At 57.3% G+C, this 24,727-nt stretch overlaps 1 protein-coding gene across 6 annotated transcripts in view; it reads left to right on the forward strand.

Annotated features, from left to right (window-relative positions):
- GTF2IRD1 (GTF2I repeat domain containing 1) overlaps positions 1 to 24,727 on the forward strand; it is a 104,349-nt gene that overhangs the window by 48,058 nt on the left and 31,564 nt on the right. For 2 of the 6 annotated variants that reach the window (XM_078074496.1, XM_036112602.2), the window contains exons 9-19: positions 2,386 to 2,569; positions 6,216 to 6,241; positions 7,118 to 7,226; positions 8,127 to 8,164; positions 8,692 to 8,772; positions 9,412 to 9,501; positions 16,239 to 16,286; positions 17,209 to 17,274; positions 18,292 to 18,475; positions 24,227 to 24,276; positions 24,501 to 24,557. In XM_078074496.1, the coding sequence (XP_077930622.1) occupies positions 2,386 to 2,569; positions 6,216 to 6,241; positions 7,118 to 7,226; positions 8,127 to 8,164; positions 8,692 to 8,772; positions 9,412 to 9,501; positions 16,239 to 16,286; positions 17,209 to 17,274; positions 18,292 to 18,475; positions 24,227 to 24,276; positions 24,501 to 24,557 (933 nt within the window). The remainder of the gene's footprint in view (positions 1 to 2,385; positions 2,570 to 6,215; positions 6,242 to 7,117; positions 7,227 to 8,126; positions 8,165 to 8,691; positions 8,773 to 9,411; positions 9,502 to 16,238; positions 16,287 to 17,208; positions 17,275 to 18,291; positions 18,476 to 24,226; positions 24,277 to 24,500; positions 24,558 to 24,727) is intronic. The other 4 variants (XM_036112604.2, XM_036112606.2, XM_036112605.2 and 1 more) reach the window with 4 other exon arrangements.

Here is a 24,727-nt window from a genome sequence, read left to right on the forward strand (position 1 = left end):
AGGTGCTTCGGCAGGTGCCTGAAGATGTGTCTCCAGGTGTTTTCAGCAGCGTGCAGCGGGACGAGACAGTGTACAGTAATACCAGGGGTGGGGGCCCTCGGAAAGACAGGACAGCTCAGAAAAGGGTGAGGTCTCCACAGGCTTGAGGAATCAGGGGTGGCTTCATGGAGGAGGTGCGCTTTGATCCACACTGGGGCTTTGGCAGCCTGCGCCTTCTGGGGTGGGGTGGGGCTGAGCAGGGCTCTAGAGGCCTGGTGAGGAGTCTGGGATAGCCTGAGCACCTTTGATAACCTTTGCTGTGGTCTCTCTGGCCGACCCACTCCTCCCCTTCTCCTCCCCTCCAGGCAGGTGTGAGCTGGATGGGCAGTAGGGGGAGGGGATCTGGGGAGGGCTGGCTCCGACTGCCTTGGGAGCGTTCTGCCTCAGCGAGGTTGGCACGGCAGCCGCCAGGCTTCCTGCCTATTGTGTACTCTGGATGTTTCCAGAAAGCTGAGCCTTTTGCGGATGCCAGCACTTGGCCTCGCCGCGTCCAAACCCAAGGAGGAGCACTGGGCTTGGAGTGCCTGAGGCCTTGCCCCTTCTCAGGCCAGAGCTCCGTCTGAGCTTCCCCTGCAGCTGCCCTGGGGAGAAGGAAGTTCCCCAGGAGGACTGGGGACGTCCCTGGGGGTGAGGACCTTGTGTGGCAGCGTGAGGCATCCCGCAGACCCTGGACGAACGGATCCTGCTCCTGGGTCTGCCCTTCCAGCCACCAGCTCTGGGTGAAGTGGGCCAGCAATGGGGCTGGGGGTGCAGCGGGGGAAAAAATAAAACGGAGAAGAAATGGGGGGGATCCTGGGAGATGGTTGAGTCTCTATGAGGGACGGAGGCTCCTGCCTGGTGGCTGCAGTCTCCCCCTCTCAGGGGCCAGAGGCTGGAGGCCAGGTGGGGTCACCTCCTGTCCGCTGGGTGTCCTCACGGCTGAAGAGACAGCCCCAGCCAATGACATGAACCCAAGTGGAGACAAATGCACAGAGACTTGCCGAAGCCATCCTCACTGGCTGGGGCTTGGGGTGGGGGGTTGGGGAAAGAAATGGTTTGACAGCTGTTGAGATTTCGAGGGTTTAATTTGACAACGAGCTAAGTGTGGCTTCACAGTAGGATCTGGCTGCCAAAGCCGCCGACGCAGACCTGGCTACATCAACAGAAAAACAGTTCTTGACGGCGCGCCAGGGAGGGCCCCAGGCAGCCCTGCCGCGTCCCGGCCAGGGTGTGGCCGCAGGGGAGGCCAGCTCGGGGCTGGCACCTGTTGGGACACAGGCAAAGCCCCGGCAGAGGAACAGGGCCAGGATGGGGAGGGGCCTGAGGAAGGGCCCGGGGGCGCGGGGCCCTTGGGGAAGTTTGGAGGGACGAGGCAGGAGGGAAGTGGACCACCAGCCCTGCTCAGGTCTCCTGAGACCTCCCAGGCCCTGGGGAGACCCGGGGACCCAAGAAAGTACCATCCAGCACATAGTAGGTGCTCAAGAAGTACTTGGTACCTGAATGAGTGAGAACTTGGAGGTGCGATGGAAGTGAATAGTTAAGGTGGCCCAAGACCAAACCCAAGGGTCTGGAAGGAAGAAAGGAACAAGTCATCATTTCCTAAGCCCGGATTCTGTCTACATTGCTGTTGGCAAAGTTGTCTTGTGTCTCGTTTCTGTCCTTGATGAGTGAGAAGAATGCCAGCTGCCTCCCTGGAGGAAAGAGCACATCTGGGGAGCTGGAGGAGTCCTGCCGAGAAGCTTCCTTCAGCCATTCATTCGCTCATAGAGTGCAGGGAGCAGCTAGCCTATGTCCCATCCTGTCTAGATCCCAGCCGTGGAGCAGTGACCACCCCCTGCTCTCTTAGAGCTGACGTTCCAGACAGTGAACCAGTGTACAGACGAATATGTTTATAGTGTCAGGTCACAGTAAACGGGGGATGGAAAACAGCAGGGTGTGCCATGGGGAGATGGAGGGGGCTGTTGGCTGATGAGGTGACATTGGAGGGGACACTTGAATGGGGAAAGGGAGGAAGGGAAGTGAATGGTGATCTGGGAGAAGAGCCAGTAGCCAGAAGAGCATGTGCAAAGGCCCTGGGGCAGGTGTTGTGTCTGGCCTGTTAGGGAAGCAACAAGGAGGCTGGAAAGACAGCAGTGAAAGCAGGGACATCAGGTCAGAGGTGATGGGGTCCCAGTCACGTGGGGCCTCGTAAGCCCAGGTAGGACTTTGGCTGTCGCTGAGGGGGATGGGAACCCGTAGGCAGTTTTCAAGAGGAAGCGCCATGTGCAGGGGAGGGGGGCGGGGGAAGGTCACAGTGACGGCGGCCCTGGGGCCCCCGCATGTCCCGCCGCTTCCGTCCCATGCTCAGCCTTGCCGTTGCCCTTCCAGCGGAAGCCCTGGGCCTGGACCACATGGTCCCCGTCCCCTACAGGAAGATTGCCTGCGACCCAGAGGCTGTGGAGATTGTGGGCATCCCAGACAAGATCCCCTTCAAGCGCCCCTGCACCTACGGGGTCCCCAAGCTGAAGCGGATCCTGGAGGAGCGACACAGCATCCACTTCATCATTAAGAGGTACAGGGTGGGGTGCGGGGCCCGGGCTCGGGGTGCCGGGGTGTCCGGGCTGGGCAGGGGACCACAGCAGGCATGAAGGGGGGTGATGATGGTGCAGGGCTGGAATGAATGGGTTCAGACTCGGCCAAGAGAACAGGCGGGCCTGGGAGAGGGGTCGGGCTCCTTAACCACACAGCTGTGCAGGCCCCCCCTTCCTGGCCTCTTCTGAGGCCTGAATGGGAAATGGAGGCACCATGCCTGGCCCGTGCGGGCCCTCCGTCAGGTCTTAGTAAGAGGCGTTTTCCTGCCCCTAAAGAAGACCTGAGGCCTTTGAACTTACCTGCCATTAGAGGGGAGCTCAGGTGGGGCTGCCTGGCCTTTCCCCTTCACATCCCACATCTGGCTGCCCTACCTGCTGGTGGCTGGACCGTCCTCCCTGTTCTCCCAGGCAGCCAGCTTCCCTGGCCCAGGTGTGGGTGGGTGGGAGAAGGCAGAACACGATGCACTCCATATCAGCAGCCCCCCAGGGTTGGTGGGGGGGAGGAGGGGGGCTGCTACTGCCCATCCCCTAGCCTCGGCTCCCGACTCCAGTGGGGACTTTGCCCTCACAGCTGGTTGGACTCACCACCCAGTAAGCATCAGGGTCTGCAGGCAATGCTCAGACTTCCCGGGATGCTTCCTCCTAAATGGTTAGAGATGGAGGGGTGGCCAGAGGCCGTGGCGTCCAGCCCCCTGCCTCCAGGCAACACTGTGCTGGCCACTTCCCAGGCATCTGTCCGGGAGCTCTGTGAGGGTGCGCTCCCAGTGTGTGCGTCTGCTCACGTGCGAGCTTGTTAGACTAAAGGCAGGGACTGAGGGCAAGGACTGTGTTGGGCTCATCGCTGAACCCCCAGCGCCTAGAACGTAGTAGTAATAGACGCCCAGTGTGTATGTGTGGAATGAATGAATGAATAGATACTTGCCCAGGGGTGCAAGGAGGCTGGGCGTGGGCAGGGGCCCGGGATCCACTCTGAGAGCACAGAGCTGTTCTTGAGTGGTGGGAAGGACCTCTGCAGGGTTGCTGGCGGCCAGAGCAGGGCTGCGGAGGTTGGGAGGTGGGCAGCAAGCCCTGGAGGTGGGGAGACTCGGGAGGAGGCCTGACATGGGCCGTTCTGGCCTGCTGGGCGGAGGGAGAGAGGCGGCTGCATTGGGGTGGATTCTGAGCTTGGCCGGGTTTGCCGGTGGCTGGGATGTGGGGGTGTGGAGGGGAGCACGGAGGCCAGGATCACCCCATGTGTCTGAGTGTATGATTGGGGGAAGCAGGGGTGGGGTGGGGAGTTCACGTGGGGTATGCTAACTTGGGGGTGCTCAGGAGATGGAATTTTTGGAGACCACATTGAGAAGTCAGAAGCTCCAGAGAGAGGTCTGTGTCAGAGATTAAAAAAAAAACCTGAGAGTTGTCAGCACGGGCCAGGGAGGGCTCGCCAGGGAGGATACAGAGGTGAGAAAGGGGGTCCCCACTGAGAGGAGGAGGAGACTCACCTGCTCCCTTGTGGCAGTGGGACCGCATCTGCCCTCACAACCCTGACTGGGGGGGTCCCACTTGACAAATCATTCTGGAGGTGAATCGAAATCAATCGTCAGGCAGTGCCTACTGTTGTCTAGCTTAAATCTCTCTTGCTGCTGCCTAAGTCTGTTAGGCAGACGGGGGGCTAGGTAAGAAGAAAGCTGCAGGGACACCCCAGTGTCCCCGTGTGTGCCTGACCATGGGATTTGGCTCCTCACCGTGGCTGACCTTGATCTCCCTCAGTCTAAACCGTAGCTTATTTAAATCTTCCCTAGTATTTGCTGCGTGCCTCCCACAGGCCCAGCCCTTCACTGGGCTCTGCTGGGAACTTACAGACTGCAGGCAGGCGTCCCCACCTGTCCCCAGAGGCCACTACCAGTCATGGGGGGGGAGGGGCTCACTCCTGTGATGAGTCCAGGGTATCAGAGGACAACGGATTTCCAGATGTCGAGTCAGTGTCATCTGAGCGCCAAGCCTGCGGGACTTCCTGGAGGAGGTGGCTTTGGCATCAGGCAGATTGGGCCTAAGGTCACTCGCAGCATAACCTTGAATAGCGCCTCTCTTCTGAGCCTATTCCCTCATTTGTAAAAATAAGGACACTGATGCATTCACACACACACACACACACACACACACACCCGATTTTTCTCAGCATAAAATGAGGAGGCAGACATAACACACCTGACACGTAGTAGATGCTCAATAAACACCATCCTTTTCCTTGACCTCCCCTCTCCCTCGTGTATAAAGGAGTGGTGAAGTGCGTCGGTGCTGATAGCCTGAGTTTGAGCCCTGGCCCTGCCTTTCGCAGCTGTGTGTCCTTGGGCGAGTTACTTAACTGCTCTGTGCCTCACTTTCGCCCCTGTAAAATGGGGCTAGTGGTTGTCCATGCCTCACACCGCGGATGGGAGACGAGAGGACTGGATGTGAGCAGCACGCACAGAACAGCGGCTACTCCGTTCAGAGCCCTCCGGACATTTGCCACTGGTGTCCAGCCCAGCCTGGTCAGCGGAGCATTCGAGATTGTCCTGGCAGAAATGAGTCGGGAGAAAGGGCTTAGGAGCAGCCAGCGGGTGGAGTCTCTGCCGCGGCCCAAGTGTCTGCGGGGTGGGGGGAGGTTAAGGGGAGAAGCCACTTGGTGAGGCCTACGGGTCTTGTTATCGGTGGTAGGCGGGCTCCCCGGCCTCCAAAACCCCAGTTCCCACCAGGACACCAGCCCCCCAGCGAGAGGATCCAAGTTTCCACCTGCGGGGCAGACACGTAGGTTCCACCTGAGGCAGGACTTAGGGGGAAGAGTGTCTGGAGGGGATTCTAGAAGTCTGGGATGTGTTCAGAAGATGGACAGCAAGCCCGGTCATCGCCCGTCAAGCGGGCCTCCCAGGCCAGGCAGCCCGTGAGGGCATCTGTCACAGGCCCGGAGCCACATCCGACCTCCCTGTCATCTGCCTGCCAGTCCCACCCAGGAAACCGGGCAGGCCCCGTGCTGTCTCGAGCCCCTGCCCCTCGGGCTCGCTGATAAATAGGTAACATTGTCGGTGATAAAACCAGAGTCGAGGCTGGCAGCTTCCCCGTCCCCAGGTGGGGCTGAGGAAGCAGGTCTCAGAAAGTCGGTTTTCCCCAGTCGCTCCTGTGACTGCTTCTCAGCCTCGTGGGCCCCAGATAAACATGGGCCCCCAGGAGCAGCGGGGGAGCCAAACTCTGCCTCCCACACTTGAGCCTCTGTTTGAATTTTCCGCTGGGCCCGCCTTGGGCATCGTTTGGTTCTTGGGTCCAGGCTGGTCTGGGGGGGCCCGCAGAGCCTGTTTGCCAGCTACCGGCAGCTCCCCAACCCTCTGGGTACCACCAAGGTGGGGTGGGGGGGCTGGGGTGGAACAGAAAGAACACCAGGCCGCCCCCGGAGGTGGAGGGGTGGGTGAGCCCAGCTTCCTCGCCGACCTTCCCTCTGCCCTCCTGTTCCTGGCCCAGACTTCCAGGCTGAGCAGGGTGATGCCGGGGTCCCGAATGGCCACAGGCCCCCAGCCACTCCTCCTCCAGTCCATGGTCTGCGTGGAGGCCTGTCCGTGAGCCTGGGGGGCCCCCGGGCCTGCATTGCCCTCACGCCGGTCTCTCCTCTCTCCCCAGGATGTTTGATGAGCGAATTTTCACAGGTATGTGTGGGGACCAGCTAGTCCATCCTGAAGCTGCCGAGTAAGTGCTGCTATCACACGGGGTCCCGGGCCGGGGAGGGAGCCTGGGTACGGCGTCCACCTCCGGGGTAGACAGAGCCCCCAGCTCCCAGGTGCAGACAGCCCCCGGGAATAGTAAAGCTAACGTGCGCTGAACACCAGCGGGTGTCAGGTGCTCTTCTAAGCTGTTAGCATATTCAGTTTTACTTTAATTTCACGTTGAACATTCCCATGAAGTGGGTTCTGCTCTTTTCCCTGAAGCCCAGCTGGTCAGCAGTGAGGTCTGGCCGCAAACCTAGGGCACAGGGGCGCCAACCAGTGGGCAGCACGCCTCCTAGGAGGGAGAGTCGGACTCTGCCTGGTGCAGCAAAGGGAGCACAGATCTTGGGGTGCGACAGAGCTGGGTCCTGGTTCCGGCCCTCCTTCCCACCAGCTTTGTGACCTTGGCCAGGATCCTATGAGCCTCAGTTTCCACATCTGTGAAATGGGGGCGGGTAATAAGAAGGATCTTCCTCTGAGTTCTTGAGATAATTATATGAGAGAATGGTTTTGTGGTCCGGCCTGGGGGGCCACTTGGCCTCTTTCCCAAGGGCGCCCTCAGCGTTAATAGTGAACGTGAGGCCAGGACAGTTATTTCTGGCTGCTCCTTCCTCCTGCAATCCTCCCAGATCCCTGGAGTCCTCTGGCACCGGGGCCTACGTTCCTTCTCTACCCAAGACCCATTCTGGGTTGGCAGAGCCCAGACCATATGCAAGGGGTGCCGCCAAGAACCTCGCACAGGTCACTGCCCAAGTGCCCCACAGGCAGGCAGGAGGCTAGAGGGCCTTGGCCCTGACCTGCCCCCACCTCTCCGCCCAGGGAACAAGTTTACCAAAGACCCCACGAAGCTGGAGCCAGCCAGCCCGCCAGAGGATACCTCTACAGAGATCTCCCGTGCGTCTGTCCTCGACCTGCCCGGGACTGCTCGGTAAGGCCCCACGCCAGCTCCTGGCCCACCGCCTCCCCGACTCTGGTCTGGCGGTGTTACCTGCGGGTGGGGAAGGGGAGCAAGGCCTGGGGCTGGCCAGAGGATGCCATGCCCAGTGGCTCCTGACACACACACACACACACACACACCCTTGTGTCCTCACCCCGCTGTGGGCCAGGGAGAATCTGAACGGACAGAGAACAGAGACTCTGCCGATTTTTTTCCACCTGGAGAGCTCTTATGCCCGCTCAGGATCCAGCCAGAGGTTGCCTGGTCTCTCAGAAGCCTTCCCTGGCACCCAGACTAGGTCAGGCATCTGCCTTGCGTGTCTACAAGGCCCTGCCCTCAGCTCATGGCCTGGTCACCACCGTCCACCAGTGCCCCCCGCCTAGGCTCTGGGCCCCTGGCGGCCAGGGATGGCTCGTTCATTCCAGAACCACCATGTCCAGCCCAGGCCTCTCCCACAGTGCTCTGTGAATTCACTGAATCATCCATCCAGGGGCCCTGCCCACCTTTGCTTCCCAGACCTCTATACCCTCTCCAGGCTGGTGGTCCCTCAGCTCTCAATCCCCCCAGCAAGCCCTGATGGAACCTCACTGTGCTAAGTTGTGGGGCTCCCATACTGGCCCGAGCCAGGCCTCGGGAGCTCCCAACTGGTGGGGAAGGTGGACGCCCAGACCGTTCACCTCAGGGTAGGGAGCAGCATCTTGGCTAGGGTGGCAGGTGATTGCTGTCCTGGGGGACCCTGCACTGGGCCTCTCTCCCGTAGGGAGGACTGCCCTGTGGGGATGGGAGTGAATGTGCTCGGGGGTGTGGAGTCGGCAGGCACCATGGGCTTCTGCCTGAGGGCAGAGCTAGGGCTGATGCCGTGTCGTTTCTTGGCCTCCTTCCTTCCCACAGGTCAGACAAGAATGGTGTCTCTGAAGACTGTGGGCCAGGTGAGGAGGAGCAGGACCCCGCTGTGTGTGTCCTGGGGTGAGAGGGTGTCCACCAGCACCCCCCTGTCTCCCCTCCCAGCAGCCTTGGGGAGGAGGGAGGCAAGCTCAGCCCGTGAGCCTGGAATACTGATGAGCTACCCTGCCCATCCCTGCCCCCCACCCCCCAGGCCTCAGAGCATGCTGGGAGCTCACTGGGAGGCTGGAGGGGCTGGTGGGATGTGGGTGGCATTATGGGGAGTCGGGAGACCTGGCTTCTGGCATCACCACTGTTTCCCAGTGTGTCCGTGGCAAGTGACTTCCCTCTGTGGGCCTCTGTAACCAGGCCTATAAATTGGAGATACCAGGACGGGACTCAGGGCCTGCATGGTGACCCTCCACTCTTGGGCTGGGCAGGAGCTTGAGGCCGGCATGACTGTTCCCAGGGCATTACTAACTAGGCACAGACGTAAGAATGTTCTAGAATGGTTTGCTTTGTCCAGCAAAGCTCAGGCCCACACCTAACTAGATCCCTCATTCCCTCCTCGCAGGAACTTCTGGGGAGCTGAGTGGGCTGAGGCCCATTAAAATTGAGCCAGAGGATCTAGATATTATTCAGGTCACCGTCCCAGGTAAGGGACAGGTGTCTGAAGGGCTGCCCTGCTGCCCCACATGAACCTCCAGGAATCAAGCAGCTCACGCTCCTGGACTGGCCAGAAGCACCGTGTCCCCTCCTGGGCTATCCCCTCTGCCTCCTGAGGGCCAAGAAGGGGTCTCCAGGCCATTGTTTCTCTAGTTTTGGTTCCATATACCCCTCCAATGGGGTATATGGCATGCACTTTCTGCAGCCGGGTCTCCCCTCTACGCTGGCAAGCCCGTCTCTCGGCTCCGGTCTTCCTAAAGATGCCCCCCCACCCAGGCCTTCCCACTCAGGCCTGGCTCCCCTGGGATTTATAAGGCAGGAGGGAGGAGAAGAAAAGGTATGGGGATAGGAGGGTCTGAGTTTGACTCCAGACTTAGAAGCCCCTGAGCCTCTGTCTCTACATCTGTGAAAAAGAGGGTGTACGTGGTCTCTGGAGGCTCAATGTGGGGTTCCCCCCCTCAGGCCCCCGCCTGGCCTCTAGCACAATTGGTCACTAAAGCTGTCCTCCCAGAGTTCCAGGGCATGGCTTCCTTAGGGTCCTGCTCTGCGGGCATGTGGGGCTGGGGGTCCCGGAGGGACCGTGACAGTGCGGGACAAGCAGAAAATGCTCTTGTCCTTTTGTCTCCAGACCCTTCGCCCACCTCTGAGGAGATGACAGACTCAATGCCTGGGCATCTGCCCTCAGAAGATTCTGGTTATGGGATGGAGATGCTGACTGGTAAGAAATGGGCTGGGAACCCACCTCCCTGGGGCGTAACGGGGAGAAGGGTGGGCCAGGAAGCCCCCCAGAGGAAACCCAGTGTGTGCCTGACTCCCTGTGCGGGGTAGGTTCCTCTCTGGAAACCTGAAGTCGGCCTTGGTTTATATTAAGTCTGGCTTCTACATCTTTCCCACGAGCCCCCGTGTGAATTAACTTGTTCATTTGTTCAACAACTATTTACTGAGCACCTACTATGTACCAGGAGGTCCTGTGCGAGGTGCTGGGGACAGAGCAGTGTACCAAACACACCAAGGTGCCTGTGTTCCCAGTGCAGCGAGACAGAGAGTAAGCAAATCACTAGGTAAAATAGAAAGGTAGAGGGTGGTAAGTGCACTGGGGGGCACAAAGCCAGAAGGGGGGGGAGGTGTGAGGGGCAGGGGTGCGGTGGTTATTACAGGACTTGGGTGGTCAGGGAGGACCTCCCTGAGAAAGTGACTTTGGAGCAAAGACCTTAAGGAGGGGGGAGCCACTGGGTGTCAGGAAAGAGCTTTCCAGGTGGCGGGAATAGCATGTGCCAAGGCCCTGAGGTGGGTCATGCCTAGCATGTCCAAGGAGAAGCAAGGCGGCCTGGGTGTCTGGCGCAGAGTGAGGTGGGGAGGTAGGTGATGGTGTGGGTCGTGCAGGGCACATATGTCAAAGGAAAGAGTGGAAGCTTTGATTCTGAGGAGACAGAAACCTCCTCATGGGGGGTGGTTGGAGCTAACGAGGGACATTCTAACAGTGTTTACTCTGACCATGGGGTTGAGGATAAACTGCAGGGGAATGAGGACAAAGACAGAAACAGACTATTGTAATATCCTAGCCAAGAGGACTGGTCCAGCAGGTAGATAGCAGCAAGGGGGTGGGGGGTGAGGGGGTGGGGCTCCATAGGTTTTGTGTTTTTACCTTCATTTTGGAAATGTTCAAAAACACGCGAAATTGAAAACAGTAGTTTAATGAATCTCGTGCACCCACCTCCCATCTCCAGCCATCATCAACAGATGTTCTGTATTTATTATAGATAATGAAAGCAAGAATTACTATAGGTAAAGTTTTTTATTTTTTTTTTAAGATTATTTATTTGAGGGGTGCCTGGGTGGCTCAGTCATGAAGCGTCTGCCTTTGGCTCAGGTCATGATCTGAGGATCCTAGGATCGAGCCCCACATTGGGAAGCCTGCTTCTCCCTCTCCCACTTCCCCCTGCTTGTGTTCCCTCTCTCTTTCTCTGTCAAATAAATAAATAAAATCTTTAAAAAAAAAGATTATTTGAGAGAGAGAGTGCGAACAAGAGTGCGGGGAGGAGCAGAGGGAGACGGAGGGAGAGGATCCCAAGCAGACTCCATGCTGAGCGAAGAGCCCAGCACGGGGCTCGATCCCAGGACCCTGAGATCCTGATCTAAACCAAAAATCAAGAGTTGGACACTCAACTGACTGAGCCACCCAGGTGCCCCTAGGTGAAGTTTTTTAGAAGTTGGCTATCACAAAGACAAATAGCATGTTAAGTATAGGACACAAGGTTCACAGGCTAGAAAATGATGTTAGTACTCAAATAATTAAACTTTGGAAAGCTCTGTAATACAAGATGCAGGGCCAGGCCACGAAACGCGAAGAAGGGGACTGGACTGTCTTGTGTGTGTTTCCCGTGTGTGCGATATCTGGTGTGGGCTTGATTGGGAGTGGGAGGCAGGGGTGCCGGAAGGATACCATACAAAAGCGTATAGCAGGTGGCACTTAAATGACCAGCGCAGGGGCACCCGGCTGGCTCACTTAGTGGAGCGTGCGACTCTTGATCTCGGGGTCATGAGTTCGAGCCCCACGTGGGGCATAGAGATTACTTGAAAACAGTAAAATTAAATAAACAGGGCAAAGAGGTCTCAGAAAGCGAACGTTCAGCGTGAAAAGCAACTGCAGAAAGCTATGGATGACACAGCATTTTATGTAAGTTTGGAAACATTGTTTCAAAATTCCAAAAAAACAGTGTTGTTTAATGTTTTATTAAAAAATCAGGTGCAAAAATGACAAAATGCTAACATACTCATTCCGGCTGGTGGGTACACGGGTGTTTATTATAATATTCTTCTGCGTGCTTTGCTGCACTTGAGAAATTCCCCCCCACCCCCGACCAAAAATAGACACATGACTGGAAAAACAAGGTTTCCTGCAGGCCCAGGCGGGTGGTGCCGTGTTCATTGGCGACAGAATTAAAGCAGAACATCTCTGCTCCTCGTCTGCTTCTGTCTTCTCTGTCAGGGAGAATGGGTCTGGAAACAGGAGAGCGGGAAGAGGACCCGGGCAATACGCAGGGTCTGCAGAGCTGCTGTGGGGGCCTGTCAGGCTCCAGCTTCTGAGGAGTCAGATCCCAGGCAGATAATCCCAAAGATCCCCGGTCCACAGCACTGGAGCGGGGTCATGGGGGACAGAAGATGACCGGCCATGGAAAACAGACTTCCAGATGGTTTGTCCAAACCACAGACAGGTCGAGCACGTGCCCGTCCCGGGCTCGGTTCTGGAGCCCATTTCCACACGGATGACTGAACCATGAGAAGGGACCCAGTGTGGGCTCATCGATGAGTCGGCTCATGGGACACCAGGATCTGGGGCCAACGGCGGGCCAGCTGGGGAAGCGGGGCGGCACGGGGACCCCAGCCTCCTCCTGGGGGAGCTTTCCCACGGTGTCCTGGGGGGCTTGGTCCTTCCTCTCGTATTTATCAGTCAGGCAAAGGTAGTTCAGGCGGTAAGATTACGCAGTTGGCAGGTGCCTCGGGACAGGACGGGCAGTGTCCCCGGGAATGACGTTCCCCGTGGCCTTCAGAGACCAGAACGCTGGGCTGGAACCCACAGGAAAAACTCACAGCCCAAGGACACATGTCACACGGGTGGTGTTCCCCAGGGAACAGACCCCAAGCTGGTGTTTAATGGGCGGGGGGTTATTAGGGGCTGCCCTTGGGCTCAGCAGTTAAGTCAGAAAGGGGGTGGGAGCGTGGGGGGCCGGGAGGGAGGTGGAGGCATGATGCGGCCCCACCGACAGCCTCTGCCGGCCCCATGGGAAGCTCTGCGGCCAGAATGGCCCCTTGGCGTTGTTCCAAGTTGGCCTGGGCTATCCTCAATCAGTCGTGGGATGGGAGTCGCCCCTGGAAGGGGACCCGAGTGGTGCATCCCAGTGTCCACCGCAGCTCAGATGGATGATCGCACGCAAAAAAAGAGACAGCAAACAACACAAACACGCACAGCCTCAGGGAAACGAAAAGGGGACATCTCTTCTTCACCCCTTAATCGGGCGGAACCTTTGTTGAGCATGTTGGGAAATTGGTGCCCCTCTGGTGCCGGTAAGGATGCAGCTTGCCAAGTTGCTTTCTCAGGAAATTGGTCAGCTTGACGAGCTGTCAAAACGAGCACCTCCTGGGGGTTCCCGGGGTCCGGTCCTAGGAAATGATCTGAAACACGGACAGCGTCTTCCACACAGGGCTGTTCGTGGCCATGTTACTGGTAAAGAAAGAACTGGAAAGAGCCGGCCCACCTGGCGGGGACCTGTTGGTGGCATCTTCCTGATGGACTGTCAGCAGCCACCAAAAATAAGCAGCGAGGGGGGAGCACGGAAGGGACAAGGCTGCTCTGTTTGCAACTGTTGAAAACATAATCACTGGTTAAACAAACAAGGAAGAAACTGCTGGAACAGTAGCTATGCGAGGTTAAGTGGTGTTATCTTTTTCGTTTCCTCAGCCAGTTGGGATGGGCTTTTAATACCTTGGTCGCGAAGAAAGACTATTCTGGATGGGCTGGGCAGGACCAGACTTGACAACAGTCTCTGGAGAAACTGGGGGGTGGGGGGGGGCATTCAGGTGACCTGCGGCTCGGGATGAGCTGACAGAGGGGCCTGGCCCCCAAGGTCGCAGGGTACCAGGCTGTGGTCACAGTGCTGTTAGAGAAGATCGTGGGTATCCATCTCCGTCTGGACCCCAGGGGGCTGGGCGGCCATGGGCCAATGGGCCTATTGGAATGGCTTCTCCTCTTTGGCGTGACAGAGGGTGGGAACCTGAGGTCCAGCCGGGCCAGTCCACCTGCCCAGGGGCACCCAGCCTTGGGCTGGAGCTCAGATTTGCTGACTGCCTGTCTGAGGTGCCTTTCCAAGCACCCCACTCAAAACCAACGAAGTTGGAAGATTCTGAGGCCCTCAGGACCACTGTGGTTTCGAACGGGGTGTGTGTGTGTCCGTGCGTCCCTGTGCGTGTGCTTTTACTGCTGACACGTGTGCATGATAAAATAAATGATGCAGAGTTCTGTGCCCCGGACAGAGTTCTGTGCCCCCTCCTCGGGTCCTTCGTATGTCCTTTTTCTGCATGTGTGCATATGTGTGTGGCTATGATTTTGCACAGGTTGTCCCTCCCTCACTTACCTGGTGCCTTGGACATCTCTAGAGTGCTGGGATAGTTGGCGTGTCCTTGATCATATCTGGAGGGTGTCGCCAGTTATTCTCAGTTGAAAGGGGGGCACAGTGAGCCAGTTGCAGGGGGCTCATTCAGGGTAAATAGCCCAGCCCCCAACACCTGGTTGGAGTATCTGGTGAGTTCCCCACGTTTGGAATTGGGGACTCCAAAGCAGACGGGTCACAGCCCCCCAGGAGTGGCCCCAGCCCAACAGAAGCCCCTCCTTGGTGGGGCCGAGGATACCTGGATTCATTGCACGGCGGGGGCAGGTCCTCTCCTGCCCGGGCTCCGGATGGATCTTGGCTCCTTGTTGCTACTCCCAGGACGATGGCACATGGCCAGCTCATGGCAGGGACAGACTCCCTGGCCAGGTCTCCCCCCTCGTGTCCCTCCAGGCCACCTTGTAACCTTAACTAGTGCTCCAGGTGTGACACTTGGGTGGTTCCCTTCCCCTGGGACTGACCATTACCTGACCCCTTGTCACAGGTCCCTGCCCAGGAAAAGTCTCTGGTGGCCCTGCAGGTCCCATCAGACTCCTCTCCCTGACTGACCCCTCCCCCCCTTCATCTGGAAATGGCAAAAATGCAGTGGATTAGCAGGACCTTCCAGAAGGTGGCTGTGGATGGGGCTCTGCTTGCTTGCCTGGGAGGAGATCGAGGCACACCAACATGGGGTGGGAGGTGGGACAGGGACAGTGCAGGAGTGTCACCAGATCCGATACCGCTGCAGACAGCTGAGCCAGGGGACATGAGAGCCACGTAAACCACATGCCCCAGGTCGTAAACCACATGCCCCAGGTCGGCAGCCAAGTAGGGAGGGAGCTGAGATAATGATCTTCCAAATGGCCCTACGTCGTTGGCTGAGAGATGTTTCCAGGCAGCTCTGCTTCTCCCAGCTTGCTGGGGCTGCTACTGCAACCAGAGGAAGGCCTTCAAGCCAAGTCAGGAGGGCCCAGCATCCACTGCCCACAGTGAGCCCATTTCCCTGAGGAAGGTTGAGGCCTGAAGCCCAGGGCTGGCCCTCAACCTTTTCAAGTCGGCTGAGCATAGGTGCAACCCTCCAGAATCTTCCAGCGCCTTCCACGCTGAGCCCCAAGCCTCAGGCTTGTCTGGTGATCCCAGGTGCAGGCTCACCTTTCCCTCCATCCTGAGCGAATTTGGACTCCTGGCAGCTCTCCCGGGACCAGCCCCTTTCCTTCCAGCTCACCATTCCCGCCTGGGGACAGGGGACCGTGCCCTGGTCTCCCTTGTCCCCACGTGCTCCCTCCAGGAGCCGGCAGGAGAGCAGACGGACGCTGGCCTGGAGCCTGGCAGACCTGGGCTCCACCAGTTCCGCCGCTCTCCAGCTTGGCTGCACGTCGTGGGCCAACACAGGCCCTTGGAGGCTTAGTCCTGCGTGTGAAAGCACCTGGCGCCACAGCGCCCACGAGCTTCCCAAATTACAGCCTCCTTCCGCTTGTTACAAGTACTGACCAGCCCTTGATGCCTTCCTGGTTCCAGCCCTGGTAATGAAGGGGTGCTGCTGAGGGAGGCCCTGCAGCATGGCTGTCCCCAACCCTGCACCCCAGTCCCGGTGTCCGTGCGCACCTACTTCCTTCCTCCTCCAGTCAGAACCTCAGTTTGCCACCGCCCCCCACGCTGCTCCTCCCTCCCTGCCTGTGTCCTTCTCCCCTATTGCTTTTCCTAGACTCTCATCTCCAGCCCAGGTGCTCCCCTCCTCTCCACGCCCCGCCAGGCCAGCAGGGTCCCCCACCCCCATAAGGCTTCTGCACTCCCCTTCGCAGTTGACGCGCCACATCCTGGCTGTCTGGGGACAAGGCTGGGTCTGTTGCTGTGAGCTTAGGCGAGGATCAGTGTCATCTCATCAGAGAGCCCCATGGACCACCTGACCTGGGGTAGCTCCACGCCCCCCCACCTGCCCTCCCCTTACCTGACCATCTTTCTTCACGGCATCCCTGCTGACTGGCCTTCTGTGTTCGAGCTGGTGTCACAGCGGAGGACAGGGCTTTGTCTTGTCCCCACATGTCCTAGTGCCTCGAGCAGAGCCTAGCACCCGGAAAGAAGGACCGACCAACGTGGGTCTGGTCTCCAGACGGTGCGAAGCGAATGTGCTCCGACACCTGGCTCTGAACTTGGCCTTCTTGTGTGAGGACAAGGGTGGGGTGCCTGTACAGGATCGAGGTCCCTGGTCCCATCCGGGGGGTCGCTATGCTCTGCTGACCCCCCTTGTCTGGCCTGACGTGCCTGGGGAGATGGTGCTTGTGGCTTCCTGGCACCCTCTCTTCTCTTTCAGAGAAAGGCCCCAGCGAGGACCCGCGGCCCGAGGAGAGGCCCGTAGAGGGTGAGGCGCTGTCCACCTCCCACCTTTCAGCCCATCACCCCATCTCTCCTACCCTCCCCCGTCTCTCCTCTCCCTATTGGTTCTCTCCACCCCATCTCTCCCCAACACCCCGTTTGGAGGTGGGAGTCCTGGGAGGAGGTTTACAGACCTGTCTTCTAGAACTAGGAGGTACCTGATCAGAGGCACAAGCAGCTCTTTCTGGTAAGGGAAATGCAGAGCATTCTCTATCTTTGTTTTTATACATACCCTGCTTCTTTCACAAAGGTTTTAAGTCTGGAGTCTGAGCAAGTAGTATTGAGGCCAGGAAGCACAAAATTGGCTTTGTGTCCAGCAGACCTGCTCATTCTCGGGAACACCCCTCATTCTCTTCCTGCTGAGTGAGAGTTGTGCAGGACGAGAGATCAAAGTGGGGATGGGTCTGTTTCCTCTTGGGAGTATCTGCCCCTGGAATGGAATGTGAGTGGGTGTGTGAGGAGAGAAGGGTCTTTGCCCTAAACCCAGCCTGACCTGGGGTGGGGGTAGAAAAGTCCACTGCCACCTGGTGGCAGCGTACTCAGTTTGCCGGCTTAACACTCACCCACTAGCTAAGTCACTTCCTGAACTGGTCTAGAATGACACACGCTTCAAAAGATCTGTGGTCGTTCTTAGGCTGCAAAATCTTCCAAATCGTCCTTCAGGCCCAGCGATACCTTAGACCTGATTTTAGAAGCAGACATTTTGAGTTCAGGAATTGCGGACCCGTCTGGGGGTGCCATTTCTGAGGAAATAGGTTAGCTGCTACCACCACCACCCCAGCCTCCCCCCATTTCAAGGTCCCAATGCAGATGGGCCAAGAATGATGCCGGCAGAGCTGGGACATGAGCTGAGAAGCGGGGTGCTGCTGCCCCTGGGGAGGCCCAACAGGCTGCCTTTTGCCTTCCAGACAGCCACGGTGACGTGATCCGGCCCCTGCGGAAGCAGGTGGAGCTTCTCTTCAACACGCGATACGGTGAGCCAGGAGCCGGCCGGGGCCCCGGGCAGCTTGCCCTCCCTCTAGCTGCCCTGCTTGCGAGGGACGTGGGGCCCCTGCTGCTCCCTGCTCAGACATGAGGCAGAGAGGGGACGGAGGGGCCAGGGCCCACTGGGAAGGGGATGGGGACACCCAGGGAACCCCCCCCACAACGTGGCCCCCGTTGCTTTCTCCATCACCTGCCCGCTCCCGGTCGGCCTTGGCCTCAGTTTGGAGAGCCCGCTCTGTCCACTGCCAGAACCGCTCCTCCGTCCTCATGGACACACCCTCATTCGGGGTCCTTGGGAGGACACACACACAGCAAGACCTTTCCTACTCAAGAGTCCAGGAAAGAGGATGGGGCGGGGCCAGGAGGCAGGGGAGGCTGTTCTTTTATTAGGCCCCAGTGGTTTGCCAGGCACTGGCCAGGGGCTTCACGCAAGTTCTCCCATCTCACAAAACCCCTGTGTCCTTGTACCCATTTGACAGATGAGGAGACATGAGGCTTGGGGAAGTGATATGGCTTGTCCGAGTGTGAGGGATAGTGCCCGGCCTGGGCCTCCGACCTGTCCCATTCCTAAGGCATGGGGTTGGGCCACCCAGAGTTTGGGGGTTATGTATGGATAACAGGGGGTGCTCTCTGGAAGTCCTTTCTGGCAGCCCAGGGATAAGCGGGCTTGGGCGGAGCCAAAACCAGGTCTCACCAGCCATTGGTGGTTTCTTGTGCACTGCCTGGATACAAGGGTTTGGGGGTCCCACTGACTCAGGTTCGCATCCCCCAGCTCTGGGGCTCCGCTACCTGAGTCCCGTCCCCCTCTGAGCTCCCGGTCTCTTACCTGCAGACTGGGGTCACGGTACCCACCTCTCAGGAGGGTTGGGGGGTCAACTAAGCACTGACTCTCAAGAGAGCCCTGGCACCTGCACCCCCGCCCCGGCCCTGCACAGACGCGGGAGGCTAGAGCCGGGGCTCGTGGCCCCATAGCCCTGGATGGCCCTACAGCAGCCGTGTTTCTGCAGCCAAGGCCATTGGCATCTCGGAGCCCGTCAAGGTGCCCTACTCCAAGTTCCTGATGTACCCAGAGGAGCTGTTTGTGGTGGGGCTGCCTGAAGGCATCTCCCTCCGCAGGCCCAACTGCTTCGGGATCGCCAAGCTCCGGAAGATCCTGGAGGCCAGCAACAGCATCCAGTTTGTCATCAAGAGGTAAGGCTTGGCTGCATCCACAGGGGGCCCCTCCAGGCTGGCCCGGCGCCTGGGAGTGGTGCCAGAGTGCCATCTTCGTCTTCAGATCAGGGCAGGCTTTTTTGTTGTTTGGACACAGTGGGGCGTTAGATAAAGTTTGGCCACGGTTGGGCAGGCGGGAGGTTGCTCAGACCCTGCCCGGGCCTGCAAGACCCGAAGCAACCCGCCTGTTTGTCACCATGTGCAGTGGGAATCTGCCCGCCGGCTTCCTTTCCTGGACCGTTCTGCACATTCTCTGGGTGTGTGTTGGTATCTTGGGCCGGGGGCATCAGGGCACTGCTGAGAGCAGTGGCCCATTATCCCAGGGTTGGAAAATACGGTCGTGGCGGGTCCTTTCTGTTTCCCTGGGCATCTCGTTTTTGTCTTCGAGGGCCCAGTGGAGCTCCGCATATCCAGCCTGTGAGCCCAGCTCAGACATACAGTCCCTGTGGAAAAGATGGAGGCAGCTATTGATTTAAGGTGGGGGGGGCGGGTCTGGGGTGACCTGTTTGTTGCTACTGTGTGATACTATTATGTCAATTTAGGCTTGGTTTGCTTGAAAGTGACAAGAAAGAGGAGAGTCCTAAGGGTTTGCTCCCCCTAGGGGAGTAGATGGCCCCCAAACTGGAAAATTCATGACATCCTTCATGGCGGGTGATGGGGCATGGGGCAGGGCGCTCTCCCACGGGGGCCTGGTTTGCACCAGGAGGAACAAGGAAGGGGGTACCCCAAAAGACACAGATAATGCACATGTGGTTCCTTCCTTCGGCACATACATCTGAGTGCCAACGGCGGGCCAGCCTGTGAGAAGCAGCACATGCCGAGGTCTGCCCTCGAGTTGGCCAGTCTCGTTGACTAAAACTACCATCTAATGTCAGGTAGAGATAAATGCTAGAACCTAGGGTCTGGGGGCAGAGAGGGGCGGGAGGAACCTATCTGAGGAAGCGAGGCATGCCGATATCTGGTGGCATTCAGGCAGAGGGAAGAGCAGGTGCAAAGGCCCTGGGGCAGGGGCATGCTCGCGTGTTTGAAGACCAGTGACACGCCGGTGTGGCTGCACACAGTGAGCGAGGGAAGGGTGGTAAAGCCTAGGAGGGAGCAGGGGCCGGATCATGCATGGTCCTGGCCTGGCTTAAAGAGTTCTGATTTTATTTTACAATGAATGAGAACTCACTGGAACATCCCGAGGAGACTATGACATGATCTGGTCTTTATTTTTTTTCCTCCAGCTGTGAGGTACAAGGGGACCTCGGGGCTGTGGGCAGGGGCAGAAGCAGGGACCAGCAAGAAGGCTTTGCTCTGGCCCCGGGGACAGGGTGGTGGCAGGTGGAAAACGGGACTCACCCCCTGCTCAGGAGAGAGGGTGGGGTGGGGACAGGACGTTGGGAGCTGAATGTCCTGAATGTCCTGATTCAGGAGGGACATGCCACGGGGGGGCCGCCTGCCACATCCATCCTCCAGACGGAGAACCAGAAGCACTTGGGCGGCTCAGCAGGGGGAGCCAAGTTTCACGGCACATCCTCACGCGCTGACCTTTCTCATTGTTCAGTGCAGACACAGCTTCTCGATCTCCTGTGCTCACGAGCATTTCCTCACGCTGCTTTATACTTAGAAAGGGAGGCAGGTTAGCCCGGTGGCTCTCTGTCAGACTTGAAGACCAGCTCCTGGGTCTGAGTCCGGACCTCCCGCTCCTCCCCATGACCTTGGGCAGCTTGCTCCAGGTTGTTAAACAGGAAGCACTGTACCACTTCCCAGAGTGGCAGTGGAAGTCGAGGCTCAGCGAAGGGCTGGTGCACTCAGTACTCGATCGAGATGGGTTTTTTTTTTTTTTCTAATGTCAGGTTTATTGGAGTTTAATGACATTCAGCAAAATTCACCGTTTTTAGTTGTATACCCCTTTGAACTTTGGCAAGCTCATATGTCATATAACTACCACCACCATCAAGATACGGGACAGTCCTATCACCCCGCAACCTTCCCTTGTGTCCCTTTGTGGGCCACCCTAGCCCTTGGCGACCGCCGACGTATCTTCTGTCATCGTTTTGCCTTTTCCAGAACGTCCTACAAGTACAGTGATTCGGTGGCTGCCTTTTGAGTTGGCTCCTTTCACTTAGCTTTTGAGATTCATTCATGTGGTTGCCTGGATTTGGATTTCGTGTCTTTAAAAACATATCCATTTTAAAAAGTAAGTTTAACTGATTCCAGTTTCCTGAAAGCCAAGCAAAGACTAGGACTCACGTAGGAGAGTGCGATGAGCTTTGCCGGGCGCAGCATTTGGGGGTGGCCTTGCTGGGTGATTCTGAGAGATTGAGCCCTTAGTATATTTATCTTGTTATTTCTCATTTTAAAAATCAGCAGAAAAAAAATAAATAAAATAAAAATCAGAAAATACTATTGGGTATATTAAGTATAAAAGAGCCACTTGTCATTGATCTTACTTTAGAGAAGGGTGCCTTTGGGGGGGGGTGATGTAAATGTTCTGGAATCAGGTAGAAGTACAGTTGTATCAACGATTTCGTGAACATACTAAAAACCACAGATTGGCATACTTTGAAAGTGAATTTTATGGCATGTAAGTTCCATCCCAATAGAGCATCCATATTTATCTTCTGTATATTTGTGCGTACGTGCATATTGGTCTGCTGGAGTTTCCATAACATAACATCACATGGGGGCGCGGCTGACACAGCAGAAATTTATTTCTCACCGTTCTGGAGGCTCGAAGTCCAAGGTCAAGGTGCTGGCAGGTTTGGTTTCTCCCGAGGCCTGTCCTCTTCACTGTGCCTCCAAGTCACCTTTTCTCCGTGTACACACATCCCTGGTGTCTCTTTCCATGTGACCTAATCTCTTCTTATAAGGGCACCAGGCAGAGGATGAGGGCCCCCCCCGATGTCCTCATTGAAATTTAACCACCTCTTTAAAGACTCCTTCAAATACAGTCACATTCCAAGGTACTGGGGGGTCAGGGCTTTAACATATGAAACTTGAAGGGGACACAGTTCAGCCCATAAAAACAGAGAGTTGACCCTTGAACAATATGGGGGTTAGGAGTGCCGACCCTCCCCTGAGCCCCTGTGCAGTTGAAAATTCATGTATAACTTTTTTTTTTTTTTTTTTAAGATTTTATTTATTTGCGAGAGAGAGAATGAGAGACAGAGAGCATGAGAGGGAGGAGGGTCAGAGGGAGAAGCAGACTCTCCACTGAGCAGGGAGCCTGATGCGGGACTCGATCCTGGGACTCCAGGATCATGACCTGAGCCGAAGGCAGTCGCTTAACCAACTGAGCCACCCAGGCGCCCCATGTATAACTTTTGACTCCCCAAAAACCGAGCTACTTAGATCTGAAACGAATGTAACACCGTGTGTCCACTATAAGCAGATAAGGGGTGCCTGGGTGGCTCAGTTGGTTAAGCATCTGCCTTTGGTTCAGGTCGTGATCTCGGGGTCCTGGGATCGAGCCCCACATCAGGCTACATGCTTGATGGGGCATCTACTTGAGATTCTCCCTCTCCCTCTGCCCCTCCCCCCTAAAATAAATAAATCTTTAAGAAAGAAAAAAAAACCCATAGCTACTAATAGCCTACTGTTGACCAAAAGTCCTACCAATAGCATAAATAGGTGATTACCGTGTATTTTATATGTTATATGTTTAATATACTGCATTATTACAATAAAGTAAGCTACAAAAATGAAAACATAAAGAGAAAATATAAAGAGGAGAAAACGAATTTACAGTACTGTATTGAAGAAAACGTGCATATAAGTGGACCCGTGCAGTTCGAACCCGTGTTGTTCAAGGGTTAGCTGCGTGTTTATATATATGAGAAACCACCTGCAGGAGACATCACTCACTGATTGTCACTCTTTCTGCTTGCACCTGACCTCCACGTCCTTCTAAACATATTCTTCTATACCTTCTTCTGGGCAGGGGGTCCCTTGCTTTCATCCAATTCTCCAAAGTTAAGAAACCCTTTGGAAATTGAAAATCATGGGTGGATTCACACAGACAGGAGACCGCTACCCAGGGAAGTCGAGGTGGAAGGTTCTGGTTCATGTAGTGCTACAGGGCGTTCCGATACTGACCACCTGGCATTAGCAGACCCCAGCTGCAAGTTCAGGGGTCCCTAGGCCACCTACACTTCTGAGCAAATGGCTCAAAATCCAGGGCTCCCCATGGCGCCCCGGGGCTCAGTAATTAGCTAGAAAACCTCACAGAACTCAGGAAAGTGCTATGTTACAATTACAGTTTTATATCAAGGATACTAACTAATCAAGACCAGCCAAATAGAGAGACACGAAAGCCAAGGTCCCCACGATCTCAGGACATGTCACCCTCCAGCACCGAGCTTCAGTGCCCACGATTTTTATTGGGATTCGTGCTTGACTGGGTCATGGGCTGTGTGATTGAGCTCCATCTGCAGCCCCCTCCCCTCCCTAGAAATCAGGAGGGTGGGCGGGTATCAGGTGGCTCGAAGCCCCAGTCCTCTGATCACAGGGTCCGTCTTCCAGAATCCCGAGTCATCTCGTTAGCATAAACTCAGGTGTGATCCCAGCGTCCCACCAGGAATAAGCACTCATATTCCTGTCCCTCGAGAAATACCAAAGATGAGAGGTCACCTTCCAGGACCCAGGACAAGGACCAAACTCTTTATTATACAGCGCTGACTATAAATGCCCTGTTTTCACTACAGATCTGTCCAGCTGGAGCAGCCTGTCTGCTTAGGAGAGGGAGGCATGGTCTGGAGTGTGTGGCAGGCTGGGGGCCTTGGGGAGGTCAGGCTGGCCAGCGGAAGGCTAACAGGGGATGATGGAGTGGGACAGGTAGCGGAATCACTCCTTCAAATCTCCTGAAGGGTATCATGGGGCAGGGGTGCTGGACCAGGGTGGGTGAGGCTGCCGGGAGAGGTAATGAGCTCCCCGTCATGGGGGTGGCCAAGCAGTGGCACGGAGGAGACCCGGCCTAGAAGGGAGGCCAAAGGCCAGACTCTCAGGGCACCCCCCCCACCCCCCCGCCCAAGTCAGGTGGCCAGTGGATGAGGACTTGGTGCCTCTCTGGCAGCAGGACCTGGGTATCCGGAGAGGCGGCGGGGTGAGGGGGCGCGGGCCTTGATGGAGCCCTGCCCCTTCCTGCTGTGTGGCCTCGGGCACCTTACTCGCCTTGTCAGGGCCTGTCTCCTCATCCTGTAAATGGGGCGGTGGAAACAGTACCCGCCTCCAGCATGCGGAGAGGGCTCCACGACATCCGGGAAGGGCTTTGTGGGGTCTCGAGATACAGACGTGAGTGCAAAGCGGGGGTCGGTCCCTGAGGCCCTGACTCCGAGTGCCACGGCAGCTCTCAGGTGTCCCCCAGAAACCCCGGACTTTCCCTGCCCCTCCGAGATCTTGCCACGTGGTCAGCCCCGGCTGCTTCTCTGTGCTTCAAACTGACCCCGTGGGAAGCGTCCCGGAACTGAGTGACAGTGTCCCCTCCATTTGGTCTGGGTCGGGCCGCCCTCCCTCTGGGCTGGATCCTCAGAGCCCAGCACAGCCCCCCTGATCTCAGGCATGGGTCCTCAGGACAGGTGCAGGGGCTTGGGGGGGCGGGGGGGAAGGGACGGGGACCCCGGACCTGGGCTGTCCAGAGCCGGGAGGGCCTTTTGCTCAGCTGTGTAGACGGAGGCTCCGGTGCAGAATGGGGCTGTACAAGGAGGGCCAGAGGGGCCTCAGTAACTGCCCTGCTGTGGTGTTTTCCAGGCCCGAGCTGCTCACCGAGGGAGTCAAAGAGCCCATCACGGACAGCCAAGGTACCCCACGCAGGGTCACGGGCTGAGGCGCTAGCCGGGTGCGGGAGGGATCCCAGCTCTGTGCCCCCATCCCTCATCCTTCCTCTACCCTGGTCGTACCTCCCCTAGCATCCCCCACCGCCCTCCCTGTCAGGTTCCCCGCCCCCCGAAGATACCACCTCTGTCCCGGGGTCCCAGGAGCTGGCTGCTCACCCTGGCTTCTCTCCCCCCTCCCTCGCCCCCAGAGAGGGATTCCGGGGACCCTCTTGTGGACGAGAGCCTGAAGAGACAGGGTTTCCAAGGTAAGGTTGCAGCTCAGGATGGGGTCAGCTGTCCCAGTGCCATGACCTTGACCTGGCTTGGGTTTGGAGGGCCAGGCTGTGGGTGGGAGGGGCTGGCCCCCGACATCAGGGCCTGGGGGTCTGCGTGAGGCTGGCTGGCAGGTGGAGCAGGAAGAAGAGGCTCCATAAGG

The sequence above is a fragment of the Halichoerus grypus genome, chromosome 6 (assembly GCF_964656455.1).
Source record: "Halichoerus grypus chromosome 6, mHalGry1.hap1.1, whole genome shotgun sequence".
Lineage (NCBI taxonomy): Eukaryota > Metazoa > Chordata > Mammalia > Carnivora > Phocidae > Halichoerus > Halichoerus grypus.